This window comes from Ruditapes philippinarum, unplaced genomic scaffold (genome assembly GCF_026571515.1).
Source record: "Ruditapes philippinarum isolate M1 unplaced genomic scaffold, ASM2657151v2 ctg2736_1_1_1_1, whole genome shotgun sequence".
Classification (NCBI taxonomy): Eukaryota; Metazoa; Mollusca; class Bivalvia; order Venerida; family Veneridae; genus Ruditapes; species Ruditapes philippinarum.
The window spans coordinates 28,568-45,599 of record NW_026860369.1 but is presented as its reverse complement, the minus strand read 5'-3'; the positions used below and the strand labels follow the sequence as shown (position 1 = coordinate 45,599).

Genomic DNA, 17,032 nt, shown 5'->3' with positions numbered 1-17,032 from the left:
TTTTTATATATATCATGTAGTATCCGTAATCCTGATTAAAACAACATTTTCAAATTAGACTAGTTCTGATTCTATAAATATCACTGTTTTATATTAAACACCATAAACCTTGTATATTAAGCGCACTGCTTAACATTCCTGTCATTGCCAACTTTGAATATGTTTAGGGACAATATAAAAACTAAAACAAATTGGGTTTTCAAGTGTTACAAAATGTGAGTTTTTTATTTTTGCCAAAACCGGGGGTTTTTAAAGGTTTTAAACAATCTTTTCTTTCCCCTTCTAGCTTCATACAATTAGAGAGATTTTTTAAGGGAGCAGAAAATAGGGAGCTGGCCAAAAACAGGATGGGCGATCCATGTTAAAAAGACCCAACTATTGACGAATTATGGGAGACCAAGACCGACGAGTAAAAGATAAATAAAAGGATTGTGATCAACGTTGGGGCAGTCACCAGTTTCTAAAGACCCACGATAGAAAGTAGGAAAAACAAAAAAACTACAATTATAACTTATAAAATAGATGAAAAAATATTTTTTAAAAGTGTTTTTTTATATCAATATAAAGTGTGTGCCAGAAATTTTTATTCCTTTTAACGGGGGACAAAAATTTTTTTTCAGAAAATAAAGTACAAATTTTACTTCTTAAAGTTTCAACAGTCATGCAATTCGTACGTCTAAAAAACTACAGAAAGGGTTTTAAAATGAACTAAAAAAATAAGACTTTTATAAAATATGAAAAAAAAAAAATCTATTTTTTTTCTTTGGGGGGATTAAATTGGGGTGACATTACGACAATCAGTCTATTTGTTAAGCTTGTTTTAAAAGTTAAAAGGGGATAATCAACTGCCTTTTTTATTAGAACCCCAGTAAGCAGTGATGGGGCCTTTTAATACTTAGCATCTCCACGAATAATGTGTTGCGAGAAAACAAGCCTCCTGACACCCTTAGTAAGTATGCAAGCACAATCTCGGCTACGTATAACGTTGTGTTATGAAAAATAATAACCGTATTCGTTACTTCTAATTGGGCTTTTGGTTAAATATTTGACCTTTAGAATGCGTCCATGTAATCTAACGTTCTTGTTCATATTATGTATATTTTCATCATGCCATTTGTCTTCATTTGTAATTGTTGTGTTGTAAGAAAAGGAAGAAATTAGATAACCTTATACTTACATTTATTAATTTATACTATGACATTTGAGAAATACTTCGTTTTTAAGAGTATTTCTGAATAAGTATAAAGTGACTTTTTTTGTATTTACATCATTTTCGAACATAATATGATAGTCATGTTTGAATGTTTTAATCCGCATTTTATTTGACGATGTGTGTTTTAAAGATTTACAGTATATTTAACATTTTGTGTAATATGTGATGAATACTGTACAAATGAATAATGTAATCAATACATTTGTGCTTTTTTTATTAGTTTAATAATATTTTATTGCATACATAGATATACATCAATTCATTTACTCCAACAAAAATTACACAACATACAAAAGGGTTGGGCCAAACGTTTTTTACACTATTATCGTGGGCCCTTCCCTGTAAATGTTCAACACCAGTTTCATAAAGTAAAGATTATTATACATTTAAGTAAATATTAAGTATACATTTTTTAACTGTACATTTGTGAATATATAAATTTGCGCATGCTTATTTTAATAATATTTACATTTGTTTTTCTTAAAAATTTAAATAATTTATTTGTTGTTATGTAAAAAGTTTTATGACCTCCAAAATTTACCTTACAAATGATGTTATCATATTAAAAATTTTTTTAACGATATACATGTAGTATCTAAATTCTGTACAAACAACTCAGTTTGCTCCAGAACACTGTGTGCCTGTGAACCGTTTTATTTTCCAATAAGTCCACAAGTCAGAAAACACTTAAAACATATTTCGTTAAATTTACTTCATGCAAGAACAAATTAACGACAGAGAAAAACTCTTATAAGCAATATATTTCATTTACAAGGGTTGATTGATACTTTGTTTTATTTTTGTTTGCTAGTTATATGCATTGACGTAAAAGATAAAGTGTCAATTAGGAAAGTATTAATGATTTGACAAAATACAACACTATTGTAGTACATCTTTATTTACAAATGTTTTTGGACGACTCATTAATTTATTATCATTTTAGTATTAATATGTTTGTGTGTTTTTTGTTTTGTTGTTTTTATTTGTTTGTTTGACTATATTTTGAGGTACTCTTTTATTGTTCTTTTTCAGTTATTTACCAATTTTGTTTTTATTTATATGTATTTCTTTTAAATTATATGTATTTTATCTCTTTTTATTTCTTTTTTTTTATTACGAGAAGAGTTTTCCTATCTAATACTACTCTGTTGTAAACTTCTGTCATTTGTCAAACGACATATTGCACATAATGTGTGATATAATAATAATATAATATTGTAATAATGTTTTTAACGATTGACTGCAAAATCGTGTTTTTCTTTATCTTCCGTGAATTTAGCTTTTATTACAGGATGAACTCTTTGACATCTGTATGTCATTTTTTTTTAAATAAATGACAAGAAGCATTTGGCAAAGCTCTAGTATTTCCCCCAAAAGGAAGGGAAATTTTTTTTTAATTCTTGTTAAAAAAATGGAAACCTATTTTTTCCACCTTTACATAATGGTAAACCCCGGATTTTCCGTTTTCGACATATGGAAGTAATATTTTTTGGGGGTTTCCCCCTTACAAATTTTTAAACCTCGGAATTTCCGTAGCCCCTTTTAATAATGGGTTTAAACTCGGTATTTCCCTAGCCCCAGCAAATGGGTAACCCCGGGTAATTTCCATTCCCCAGTAATGTAAGCCCCAGTATTTTATACAATGTTTGCCTTTTGAAAAAGTAAACCTCAAGGGGTTTTTCCCTCGTTAAAACAAATTTCTTTAACGCTTTGGTACATGCAAAAAAAAGGAAAAGGTTTTGGACAATTAGTTGTACAGAAAATGACGAAAGCGTCAGATAAAAAATTTTTAGTTTTTTTGATCATGTTTTTGCCCACCGTTGATTTTTTACCAACTGGAAGGGGGCAAGTCCCAGCGTACTCGCGAACAAAATAGTAACAATCATATGGAAGCAGATTGTTATATATATTAAGATACATTCAATTTCAATCCGGTCGATATACAAAAAATGTATATAAACTTGTAAAATATTAGACATATGAGATAAATGTTGAAGCGACAAGAGCAAAATATCTGCGGATATATATGCGGACTGAGTAAAATATCTTCTCTATAAACATTTTATTCTATACTCTTAGAGTAACGTTTAAAGTTGTGAGAAAAGAATGGTACCACAGTGTACCGGAGAATACACATCAGCAAGCATAAAAAGTTAACTAAATATTAAAGACATGTGTTTGCCAAGTTACACAAAATAAAATGTCTGTTTCAATTCTAAGATGATTAACGTAATACTGAAAGAAAGCAAAACGAAATGATGCAAAAAACGCCGCTGTATAATTTACCTTGGTCGGCGACCACAATTCCTTTTTTCGAAATGAAGCAGAATTAAGGCATAGACTGCACAGAGTGTGGGCATTTTAATATAATATCCAAATCCAAAACAAACGATAGCTTATACTTTACTATATTTGATATTTGTACCGCGTAACACTCTTGAAATAAAGCGTTATTACATCTTTGTGACTTGTATTATCTAATACGTCTCAGCTTGCAAAACCGTTGTTATTTTCCTAATTCTTTATTTTGAAGACTGCTTTTTTGCTGTTATTATAATAAAATTATTTGTAATAAATAATAATGTCAAATGCCAGTCATTTAACAGCGATAAAATAATTGCCTCTTTATCCACAAATTAACATGACCTAAATTTATAATCATGATAGGGAATTGGTCACATGGTAATTTTGTAGTATTTTAGTATTTTGTAGTATTTTAGAACCTCGTTAAATAGATGTGTAATAAATAATACTATTACATGTATGCAACTCGATTTAAGATATTTAAAAAGAAATCTTAAGATAAAATGTTTTTGAAATAAAATAGTTAAATGTTCATGTTCATTATCTACAGTTTTAGTTATATGAAGTTAAATCTTATACATTGTAATTAGGTGCTATTTTAAGACTTAATACAGTCCCTGGGGATTGTTTGTGTGCAAAAAGATCCATGGATTTTTTTGTGTATAATTCATTTTAGTATAGGTGATGGATAAACTTCACATCCTATTGGAACAATATGAGAATGGGACCTTTTCCATTATTTATACACATGCTCTAGATTTTATAGATTAATTCTGCTTAAAAAAGCATGAAAAATATACAAAACAATCGACATAGGGTTGACATGTTTTCCTATTAGTCAAGGCATAGCGGAGAAAATGAATATTTTTACCATATATTACAAAGAGCTGGACAACATCTTCGTAATTGCACCCTTATTTTTACCTTTATAGTGTAAGAATGTGGATTCTGATATTCTTAAAGTCGGTGGGGTACACGAAAATCAAGTTTTAGTATTTTGTGAACTGGTATGTGATGATCGATAATTGAAACTATGAATTGTCAACATGTATTGCACTTTGTCATATACCTAAAGTTATAAGTAAATAAGAATGCTAGATTTTATATTTTGTGCAACAATATAGAACATGTTCTGTTTCCATGGCAACGGAGTATTAAATGAAAGATACATAAAATTAAACGCACCTGTACAGTATGATACTTTCAACTTTTAGCATTTTTAGCATTTTGATAAGAATAACATGATAATACCATACACAAATTTTGGGCAAATTAAGTATGTTATAATATCATGGTTAAAGATTTCGTTTAAAATCTGCAGTTGCACTTAAGGCTAGCAAATTATCAAAACATAACATTTAAAAATCAAGAGTTTTCATTATGCATTTGAAGAAATACCTTTTTTTTCAATCTGCTATGCAGAAAACATGTCCTGTCAAATGGGTTTGTTGTTACTATTGAAAGGTATAAAAGAAGTGGCGAAAATAATAAATAAAAGCAGGCACATTGCAAAAGTCCATGTAAACATGTATCAAATGTCAAGACTCCCTCTGATACGGTAAATTTTAAAACTGGGCTAAATAATGAAATATAAAAAAGACAATATAATCTTCGTACATTAGTAAAAAAAAACATTTACGCAAGAGCGCTCGGAACAGCAAATCTGCTCCTGTATTTTTTCTATGTGGAGCATGCGATCGTTAAGCTGCAGTCTCACTAACAGATTGGCGGAGTCCAGGCAGAACCCCGGGAGACGTCCGGATGATCCGGGAACGACCGGAGTACATCCGTAACTCTGCCGGCAACGTTCAGGATTATCCGGGAACATCTGGCATTCGACCTCAAATGGCATAAACTATTTTATATCACCGGAGTGGTCCGAGTTGATCCGGGTAGTATAGCTTTGCCAGCTTTATCATTAGGTCTGCCTGGAACGACCGGTGTTACACCGGGGAAGCACCGTAGCTCTGCCGGCACAAACCGAAGATGATTCGGGGTATGATATAGCCGGTATAGCTAGGGTAGACCCCCGGTGATTGCCGGCAGAGCCTCTGTAATGATGGCAGAGCCCCTGTGTATGACGGCAGAGCCCCGGAGGATGACGACGGAGCTACAGTTGATCCCAGTAGAGCCCCAGCAAAACCCGGAACATTTCAAAAGAATCACGACAATTTGCGATGATTGCACATGTTTGTATTAAAAACCTTCCTTATTTTCCATCTGTTTAGTCTTGCTTAAGGATTATTCAGACAATCATCATGAAGTACTGTTCTGGGACAATAGATATTATATTAAATGAAAATTATGTATCCGTTTTCAATCCACCGGGGTTCTACCGTGGCTCAGCCGGGATCGTCCTGGGCTTCGCCGGGGCTCTGCCTGGGTCAACCGTGGCTCTGTCGGCGTCATCGGGGAAAGACAGGGGAAGCACCGGCATGAACCGTAGCTTCACCTATGCTCTGCTAGGATGGTCCGGAGCGCATCCTTGGTGGTAAGTTGGGAATTACCGTAGTGCTGCCGGGGTAAGTGTGATCACAACAACAATTTCACCCCGGATCGCCCCGAATCATCCCAGTAACTTAATGGGGTGGTTCCTGGCTCTGCCGAGAGTAAGTGAGATCGCAGCTTTAAGTTGGAAAGATTGAAAACAACAGATATAATGACTGTATGAAAATGCATTGCAAACACAACAAAATGAAAAATTTCGCATTGTTAAAATGAGTAAATCCTTTAGCATTCTGGAATTCCGCATTTTTCCCATCGAACATTTGGGTCCATGCTATAGCACCATAAGAAACCTGTAAGTGAAAATTACAATATTATACATAAACAATGTTTACTCTGAAGAATAAAATCGAAACGCAGGTATAAATTTCACAAAAACGAAGTCATTGTGATCATTTTACGGCTTTATTTTCTTAGTCATATCGTTTATTTATTCAGAGACGTCAGTCTATAAGCGAATACCATTAACATTATCTGGGCACTACTATAGATTGATCAAGTCAGTGTAAAAAAAGATTGGTACAGTTTATATTATAACCGAAACGTGGTATTCATATCATCAGGAGAGAACTATACAATATTGAAATATTTAAAGTTACTAGAATATTATTTATGCGAAATTCACCATCATGTGCAAACCGGAAAACAATTTATGTGTATTGTCAATGATTGCACGGGTATCATACCTCAAACACAATAACAAGTTAACTGTATAATTGTCTTTGGTATATTTACAGTATCGTTTTGGATGTAACCATTCAATTATTTTTAAGTAGAGTAATAGCCATGAAATATAGATAAAAAATTGTTATAATCTATACATCTTTAACAAACCATACCACACCGTATTTTAATGACAATTGTGTGTCTGTTATAAAACATCAGTTATTTGTATGTGTGTCATAAAAGTAGCAAGATGTAAACAAAGTAGTATTTTGACTTCATACAAAATACCGTAACTAATCACTCATATTACTTGAAGTATTGCCTAAAAGCACCAGAAGCAAAGGATGTTCCAAATGATTGACAAATGAGTAACTTTTTTTAAAATGTAACAGGACACCAAAATGCATAACTTCTGAGAAAGAGAAATAAAAAAGCAATGTTGTGATAAAATTGGCCTATAAAGAAGATCGTTTACTTCTGCGGTGAAACGATAAAAAACTAAAAAGTTTTTCGAGTTTCTTCTTACGCATGAAATAAAAGGGACTAAAGGTTACGCTTTGGAAATGTGTGGTTTTTTTTCGATTACACGTTCAACAGTCCGAATGTTTCAAAGAGATTATCGGTTAATATGATGCTACTTACCGGAGTTGTCGGGATCTCGACAGTAGTTTTGAGCGGCAGTTACGGAACCGTCGGCATCGAATTTATAGTCTGCCGTTTGGTCATGTGTGTGCGGACTTTGCTCATCCCACCGCTGACATTCCCTACCAGACTCGGCACGGTATCAAGTTCCGTTGTAGCCATAGATTGATTCGCAACAATAATCTTAAAGTGGCGGTGATACATTGTATATAATTGCAGTAAAACGTTCCAAATGATTTATTTGTAATATATTAATAATAGACACATTTTCCATAATGTTCAATAAATAAATTGAACTAAAATGTCTTCTAGCTAGACATGTTTCATAAATTAAGTGTAATTCCCGTCAATTTACAATAAGGAAATGGCAGAGATTTTTTTGTCAAATTATTGAAATTATAAGAAAGGAAGAGAAGAAAACATATTAAAAACATGGATAAACGTTCTAGAAAAACATTGACACCAATGAGTAAAAGCTAAACGATAAAATAGCATAAAAAAAGCAGAAAATGACAAATTCTTTGCTTAATCACTTATTTACCTTTTCAATAATTCGACAAATCATACTTGTTGCAAATTTGGGTAAATGTACAATTTTATTTTCTTTTATTATCTTTTTTGGCAATCATCAAAAGTTTCATTGAAATGAAAAAATGATGTTTATTTTTAATTTTTTGTCGGTATTTTCCCAAAAAGGGAAGGTTTTACAGTTTGTACTTTTCTTAGGCTATCTCTTTCCCAAAATTTTTTTAATTAGAAAAAAAGGGGGCACTTTTTCGTTGGCCCCATGGGCATTATTAAATAATATTTTAAAAATTGGGATCGCCGTTCATTTCCCGAAAAAATTGTTACGACTATAATAAAATCAATATAAAAATCTTCAATTTTTTGCCTTTTCGAATTCAGGATCCGTTTTAAACAATTAGTTTTTGGAACAAGCTATATTTGTTTTGTTTTAAATGAAAATGACGTATACTTGTAAACACTTTATAAGAGATGTCTAACTTATTCATGCCATTTAAAAAAATCCGGAAAAACCCTCAGAGTATTAGAATATCTTTTTCTTTATCTCTTTACTTTTCTTGACGATATCGTATTTTCAAAAGTTCTTTTAACTGTTTAAGTTATGAAATTAATAGATCATTAAATAATGATTGACCGTATATTTCGTTATGTTTGTTTGTTACAAAAACATGCATTGGCAACTCTGGCCTCGTAAATCAGTATTGTTTCAAAATGTATATACGAGTCAATCTATCGATTGGTAAATTGCACCGTGTCTAGCAAAATTTGTTATAACTTTATCTATTGGCATTATACCTCTTTTTTGGCAACACGCATCACATGTTTCACAACCCTTAGGAACATCATTTCCACAAACGCTTTCTCGATTGAAATTGCTCTCACACATTTCTTTTTCTGTGTTCCCGTGTTGACGATCCTCCTCGGTCAAAATATAACAGTCGTGAATTTTATCTACAGGATAAAGGAATTGTTAAAATTTCTGTTTCGAATCAGTAACTTTAGACCTTTTGACAAACCTTTTTGTAAAAGGTACCTCAATACAAGTTTTTCTTCTTTCTAATTTCATGTAATATTTTGTCTCTGCTGATAGTTTTGGTAAAAAAAAACAACACAAACATATGCTGAATTAATCTCAAAATCGAAAATTTACCAGAGTATTCTGGACCTTAGCATCATTTCTTAAAGTCTAACGACTAGTTTGCTATTATATATACAGAAAATGCGTAAAGAAATTTCATAAGACATAGTAACTTTGTTATGTATTTTAAGATTTTACTTTCCTTATAATAATTCACAACATTTTGTGTAAATTCACTAAAATTGAATAGTGAAAAAAAAAGAAAACAAAAACACTGTGTTTGGTTCAACCCAGATACTGCTTGTGCCAGAAATAATACATAAAAGGACACGTGAATTCTACCTCTACCGGTAAAGCTGAGAGTCTTCATAAACTGTCATTAAGACTTAAAACACAAGCAAACAGACAGAAAAAATATGGGGTGTGAATTTAGTATTTGTTTGTGTTCATTTTTTTAAAGAAATAAAAAACATATGCTCGACCGAGAGTAAAAACTCAAAACGTTTTTAAGATTAATGCAATATCTAAAGAAATAACACGCACCACTCAAGTTCTGAAAAGAGGAGACTTGTGTTTGCGTTTGTTTATCCTCGCCACCGGAAGGAAACCATATGGGCGAGCAAAAGAAGAGGAGATTCCTCGCGAACCGTGAAATATGAGAAAGTTAAAAAAAAGAATTTTACACAGGAATTTCCACAAAAATATTATTTTCAAATATTAATGACATTACGTCTTTTAAATGAATTATGAATGTGTGTTCTAATTTTTATACCGTTTCTAGCTGGTTCGTCACACCATGGTATGCCACATGCTTCCCATCGAGTATCTGGATCTGTGGTATAGCACCAAGTGAACCCTGAAATAATTGTTTCAGATAATATAATCTAATCAAGAATGCAGGCGATAGGAATAGATAAGGAACCGTTTGGTTAAAACTTTGACATTTAAAAGAGTATACGTATTTCAAGCTTACAGCAACAAATAAATGTTCAATAACAAGACAGGTAATAACTTGCGGAAAGTTTTGACTTTCTGTACTTGTAATGTATTGTGCATGTAAGTGAGCATGAGCAGGCACCGCCAGAATAAACAATTAGTTATCAATTAATTTGCAGCAAGGCAAAATAATGAGCAAAAAAAAACGTAATCTGGAAAGTCTTAGTTCGAATCGGTATTTAGTCTTATTATCCTCATATATTTAGGGGTCGGACGGGTTGGTTTCATTTGAGAAAGTAATTTCATACCGTCACCTCCCGGATCTCTACAATAGTTTTTGGCTTTACACAATGATTGCTCGGGAAACTTGTCCGCTGTGTATTTGTGTTCATGTGGCGTCTGTTTATCCCAACGCTGGCATTCTAGTCCGGACTGCGTCGTGCTTTTGTTTCCGGTATAAAATTTAAATTCACCGAGTTGGAAACATTCTAAAAAAGTTAAGGGGTTTCTGAAATTTAAAAAAATACTTGCAACTAACCTTTTTGGTAATAAGAGATTGAGTTTTACAGCAATTTTTTGGCCAATTCCCTCTGTTAAGCCCCTAAGGACCTCAAACATAAAAGTAAGGGAAATTTAAAAAAAAAGGGTACAAATATTCGATCTAAAAATTACACATGTTTAAAAAACAAAAAAATTTAAAGGGCCCAAAGAAGGAGGGTTTGCTGAAAAATATTTCCAACATATCGTAAAAAAGTCCATCAAAATGAGTAATTTATTTAGATATAAGTTATTTTTAAAGCACTTAATTATTTATATACCTATTATTATATTTGTTGAACCATACTGTATCCTTTATACTTTTTGACAGTGATTCGAATTATGTTATATTTGTATATCAATAGGCATTCAAATTGATTGATAATGATTGTCAGACATTTTTCAATTGTAACAATACCGAAATAGACTTCATTTACAATAGGATGGCAAATGCATACTTCCGTTATTCCTTATACATATATTACAACCTCTTTTTTTCCTCGAAAATTACGTAGTATAATATATCAATCGCTAAAGATTGAACTCTTTATTCCAGTCTAAAACAGATTTTATAACGGGCCCATTGGTTGGTTCAAAATTGTTAAGTTATTTTAGCACGTATATAAGAAGCTGAGCGGCGTGGTAGAGGTATCTTTCGGATAAAAACTGCAAAAAAGGTAGCATGTAAAATTTCAAACTATTTCAACTTAAATTAAATGTAGCTTTACTCGGTAATAACCACACCCTCAATCCCAAAACACAAATGACATTTGCTTCCGAATTATTGCGGGTTTTTTTCTGGGTGTTTTCAGGCTTTTTCAATGAGGGAATTTTTCGTCATGGCTGGAGTATTGTACTTATAATCCTAATGAAAATGTTAAAAATAATCAAGACATTGTTGAGCATCAGCTTACGTTAACGACACTGACGTTTATATGACATGTAGTGAAGTTCATTTTCATTTATATGGAACATAAATCTGCATTTTATATTATTTGAAGCATGATTTACGTTTCCCTAAATTATAAGTATTAAATATTTGAATTTTCGTTAGGCATATTCTATAATATTACATGAAACATATATTTAAATTCGTATCTATATTTCTTTTTCACCAGCCATTGACAAACTTTCGCCAAACCTGAAATAAAGCGTGAAAACCAAATTTGTCTCCTTGTTTTTGTGATAGAATAATTGTTTTATTCCGTTTTTAGCCCGAGTTAATAATCACCACGCCGTTCAGATGGAAGGCATTCTTTGTATAGGGGAACTTGAACTATGTATAACGGTTAAAATTATTTGATTTACTTCGCATAAAGCAATTTCTTGTACGACTTTCTAGAATAGACCTACACCAAAAAATAAGAATATTTTTGTTTTTTCTCCCAGCTAATTCTGTGTACACTCCCAGCTAATTCTGTGTACAGTTAAAGCTTCGAAAATAAGCGCAACTGGTTGACCAATCTATTGACATTGGCATTGCGCCATGAAAGGTAAAACGGTAAAGGTTTGTTTGAACCGGGGCATTGCTTAGGAAACCTTACATTTGCAGAGTTCTGGATAACATCTATTGGTATACCGTTTTGCTACAGATGTACATGTATATATGTTGACATTTTACAATTTAGACTCTTTTTTTTCTTATGAACTGGTCGTGTATATATTTGGTAAAGAGAACGAGAATGAAGGCCATCAAAAAAATAAGATCATAGGTTCCTGAAGAAATATAACAAACTAAGAATTTGAACAGAGCATATACATTTATAAGACGAATGTTTACTGAATACAAAAAAATATTAAATCTAATAATCAATATGACAATTTAATTTTAATAAAAGAATATTTGAGATTATTTGAGAAGAGTAAAATGCAAAAGGAAATAAAACGATATAACTTAATAGTCTAATAATGATAATTTAATTTTAATAAAAGAATATATATTAAGATTATTTGGAAAAGTGTAAAATGCAAAAGGATATCAAACTTTATAACTTACCATCATCTGCTGCTACAATTCGTACTTCAACCACAAACAGAATAAAGAAACAGATTGCATAAAGCCTTTCCATGATTGTGTCCTACCTAGACTTAAATCCAGAACGGACTGGTACATAAAAGTCACTGTACTTTGTATATATAGCGTGATAGTATCTATTACCAAAAAGGCAATTACATGTTTGCTATAATATAAAATTGTAATCTGCCTTTACAGGACAAAATTGTTGTTATTACCACATTTGCATGTTGAACATACCGTTTTTACATTACTTCAAAGAGTATGTAAGCTGTATTATCATAAGTGGATAGCATAATTTCATGTAATAAGATATAATACAAGCAATCTGTCATTAAGTATTGTAAATTTCTGTAAAATTAATGCTAAAGCTCATGAGAGTTTTGTAGCATGTTTCTATTCATATGGTTGTTCTTTTAATGTCATTTTAGATTGAGTAATGGTAACAGAGTCATACAAGATATGAGCCGCGTCAAGACAAAACCAACATAATGGGTTTGCGACCAACATGAATCCAGACCAGCCTGCGCATCCGCACAGTCTGATCATGCTGTTCCCTATCAGTTTCTCTACTTGTTATAGGGTTTGTAAGCGAACAGCATGGATCCTGATATTCAGACTGCCCGGATGTACAGGCTGGTCTGGATCCATGCTGGTCGCAAACCCATTACGTTGGTTTTGTCGTGACGCTGCTCATATATATTTGATCAAAATCATATTCAGTTTATATTTTAACAACATAATTAACTATATATACTTAACAAAGTCATACTCTGTTTTGAGTTTAACAAAGTCATAATCAATATATATTTTAACAAAATCATAATTAATATATATCTTAACAAAATCATACTCAATATATATTTTAACAAAAGTATACTCAATATATATTTTTAACAAAATCATAATCAATATATTTAAATGAAATCATAATCAATATATATTGTAAAAAAAACATACTCAAAATATTGCTTAACAAAGTCATACACTCAATATATAGTTTAACATAATCGTACACATTATTATATTTAAAAAAAATGGTAATCAACAAAATCAAACTGAAAATAATATATTCAATAAAGATGTTCTCCATAACAAATCGATCTTAATATGCTCGTTCATGTTCATTTGCACACGTTTATAAACTTGAGCAAAAAAAAATGAAGTTGACATTTTAAAGGCCCATTATGCCTCAGAAGTATTTTACTTTTTTCTGTTAAGTGTTTATCTTATTTTGATGTCATAGTTTCTATAAAGTTACTCATCGGCCAGTAACTGGAACCATGTTTTGCCGTGTTACCATTGGCAATTAGTAAAGTTATAGAGATTCAGTATTTTGAATGGAAGTAAGAATACTGATTTGTTTACATTTTACTACTTTTTAACAAATAATTTCACTTTAAGCGCTACTTTGCTCTGGTTCTAAACATTCTCTAAACCCTTTTTACATGATATAAAACTTATGTTTGCCATTGATAAATATTAAGATATTTTACCAAAAGGATTTAGATTTTATTTTTGTAAATTACGAATGGGTGGTCTTCCCCTTAGAATTCAAACAGGAAGATTTAATAGAAACCCTATTCCCCGTAATGAACGATATTTTTTATGTTGTAACAATTTAGATATAAAAGATGAATATCATGCAGCTTTTATTCAGAATTAAGAAAAAAGTACATAAAGGATATTTACGTCAAAAGACCATATGTTTATAAATGTATCAAACTTTTGAATTCTTGTGATAAAACCGAGCTCATACAATTATAATTGTTCATAAAAAACGCTCTTGCTTTAAGAAATTCAGCATTAACTGTAGAAAGATAACTCTAATACATGTTCTTTCTCCTTATACATGATTAATTGTTTTGATATATATGTATTCAAATTACTACCATTACTGTCAAAAATAAGTCTGTTCTTACTGTATCTCACGTTGATATATATAATTATTGATATGTATATACAAGATGATGTACTATGTACAAATCTGAGATGTAATGTGCCTTTAAGGAAAAATACTGATTCTCATCGTGCGTAGCAATTGTCCCTTACCACGCTAAATATCTTAACATGGTAATGTCAAGCTTTCATTCTAGACACAACTATTTATTTTCTTAGGCCAGAAGTCAGAATGTGAACTCACTGAATAGCGAAGCAAGAAAACTATGAGTATTCATCGCGGATGAGTAGGCTGGTCATGGTCTGCATTTGTCATATATGTAGAATCTGCTGCCGTCAGGTGGCTCTAGGGTTGAAGCCTTAGATTTAAGTTCTAAAAATATATCGTTTGGTGTAGGAGAGTTGCACATATTTAGGTCATACGAGTACATATTAGAACATGTTCAAAGAAGGGGCAAACTTTGCTTAAATTTTTTATCAAACCACGACATCGAAACGCATATTCCTGTATATAAGAGCAAATCACTTTAATACTTATTTTGTTACAATTTAGAATTGAAGCATTTATCTTCTACACTTTTCCAGACATGTACTTAGCTAAGAAACCAAAGAAAATCATGATGACAAATTTCACGCAGAAGCACAGAAGTTTCATATTTGGCTGTTAAACATGGAGTGACGAATGAAATAACACTTTGTCTATTTGACAATATTTATTATCAGATTTTTTTTTCTCTAAACACTTGTCAGGAAAAGATTTGTCAATAGAATTCACATAATGGGTAACGAAGGATGTCACATCGTTTTGTGCGCCAAGTCCATTCCGCAGTGTCGTGATTGGGATGCGCCCTTTACCAGTAAATTTTGGTTTTTTCGTTTATTGGGGGAAAACTAAAAAACCTTTTGTATATGAAAATTTGAAACAGTCCCCAAATTCCAAAAGATACTTTTCCCCTTTGGGCCCCTTTTTTTTTTTTTCCCCAAAATTTTCAGAAGCAAAATTAAATTTTGTTTCGAATATGACGTTACATTGTTTTTTAAACATTTTATTTTAAAAAAAGGGTATTTTAAAAAAACCCCTTTTAAATTTTAAAGGGGCAAAATTAAAACGAAATCTTGAAGGCCCAAGCCCAACGCGCAAAAACCTCGCTAAAAAAAATTTTTTGGGAAATATGTTGTTACGGAATAAAAAATTTTATAAAATTTAAAAACCTAAAAACTCAGGGAACAAATGTATTTTTTCTAAAAAAATCACGTTTTTTGGACAAGGTTTTTAATTCCTTTTAAAATTTCTTTTGGAGTCTATAGATTTTAACAAGATTTTTCAAATGGTTTAAAAAATTAAGTATTCGCAAAAAGGGGGTTTAATACGTGTTCGGGGGTTTTTGCTCTAAATAAAAAAATTGGTATTGGGGTTTTTGGAATTTTCAGGGGAATTTTTTGACTATTTTAAATTTTTTTAAAAGAGTTTTAATTTATCCCAAATTTTTAAATTTAAACTTTCCTAATTTTCGTTTTGTAGCCCGGTTTGGACCAAAAAACATATTTTTTTTTAATTTTTCCCTTAAAATTTTTTTGAGTTTAAAATTTTATGTTTTATAGGGAATTTTATTTTTAATTTAACAATATTTTTTTTTCCCAGAAAAGCCATTTTTTTTTGTTAAATATTCGCCGAATTATATTATAAGTCTTAGGAATAATATATTTTATTTAAAAGATCTAAATATTGCTGAAATTTCATTTTGTCCTAAACAGAAGTCAACAACAGATTTTTTTATAAAATCATGTTTCACGACTGGTGTAGTATTATATTCTACTGGCTGGAATTGGATTTCCCCAAGTTGGGAAAAAAAGATTGAGACTCATATTCAATTGATCATACACAGTAGGGACTGTTAATTTTATGCGTGTTAAATTAAACGACAACGGAAAAGCATTGATTGCAAAGCATTATCAAAAGGGCGTCCAAGCAGAAATGCAGCAGGTGGGAAGATTGAACTAGTAGGATATTATGATGGGACAGACACGATATTCTTATAAACTGTTTCAATGGTTATTTTGGTTTTTTTACCAAGAATTGTATATCACTTATAAATAAACGGACGAAAAGACATTGGTCATTATTAATTTTTGATTTGCATTGCTTAATGAGATTAGAATATTACTTTGTTATTTCTTTATGATCGTGGTTATTAATAGCAAACGGATATACATTGTATACAATTCATTTATAATCCATATGTGTTAACGCAATGATCAAAACACACTTGTTGTTATTGGCGTGCGCGCCGAAGCGCGGCGCCCCTTTATGGAATGAAATCAGATTTTTGTGAAAAAGGGCGACAGCAACTTCTCGAGCCTTTTAGGTCGGTCATAATAAAAGCGCGATCATTCCGATCGGTATGAGGGTGCTTGATTATTATGTAATTAAAAATGAAATGTCGCGATATGTACAATGAATAGCGAACTGGAGGATTTCGCAATGCAAACATTTTTCAAAAATGCAATAACCTTTTCCGTCTCTTCGGTTTTTGGGGGGGCTATCCCGGCCCCAATTTTAAATTTAACTGTTGTAAAAAATTTATTTCCCGGGGGTAATCAGGTAAAAAAATAGTCCCTTGATTTTTTCTAAGCTGATCAATAAACTCAAAAAAAAGGCATTTAAATATAAAAATTTTTCCCAATTTTTTTTTTTTTATTTGCAATTTGAAAA

At 31.4% G+C, this 17,032-nt stretch overlaps 1 protein-coding gene across 1 annotated transcript; it reads right to left on the bottom strand.

Moving 5' to 3' along the window:
• Positions 1–6,177: 6,177 nt before the first annotated feature.
• LOC132759818 (plasminogen-like) lies at positions 6,178–12,559 on the bottom strand. Its single transcript, XM_060751674.1, has 6 exons — positions 12,403–12,559; positions 10,178–10,357; positions 9,706–9,789; positions 8,651–8,806; positions 7,331–7,513; positions 6,178–6,315 (listed from the first exon to the last, which is right to left on the bottom strand). The coding sequence occupies exons 1-5, from the start codon at positions 12,473–12,475 to the stop codon at positions 7,473–7,475; spliced, it is 534 nt and encodes a 177-aa protein (XP_060607657.1). The 5' UTR covers positions 12,476–12,559; the 3' UTR covers positions 6,178–6,315; positions 7,331–7,472.
• Between the last annotated feature and the right edge of the window lie 4,473 nt (positions 12,560–17,032).

Coding starts and splice junctions, on each gene's coding strand:
- LOC132759818 (XM_060751674.1), bottom strand. CDS start 12,475: ATGGAAAGGCTTTATGCAATCTGTTTCTTTATTCTGTTTGTGGTTGAA. Junction 10,358..12,402: donor AATTGTAGCAGCAGATGATG/GTAAGTTATAAA, acceptor TAACTTTTTTAG/AATGTTTCCAACTCGGTGAA. Junction 9,790..10,177: donor TAGAGATCCGGGAGGTGACG/GTATGAAATTAC, acceptor CAATTATTTCAG/GGTTCACTTGGTGCTATACC.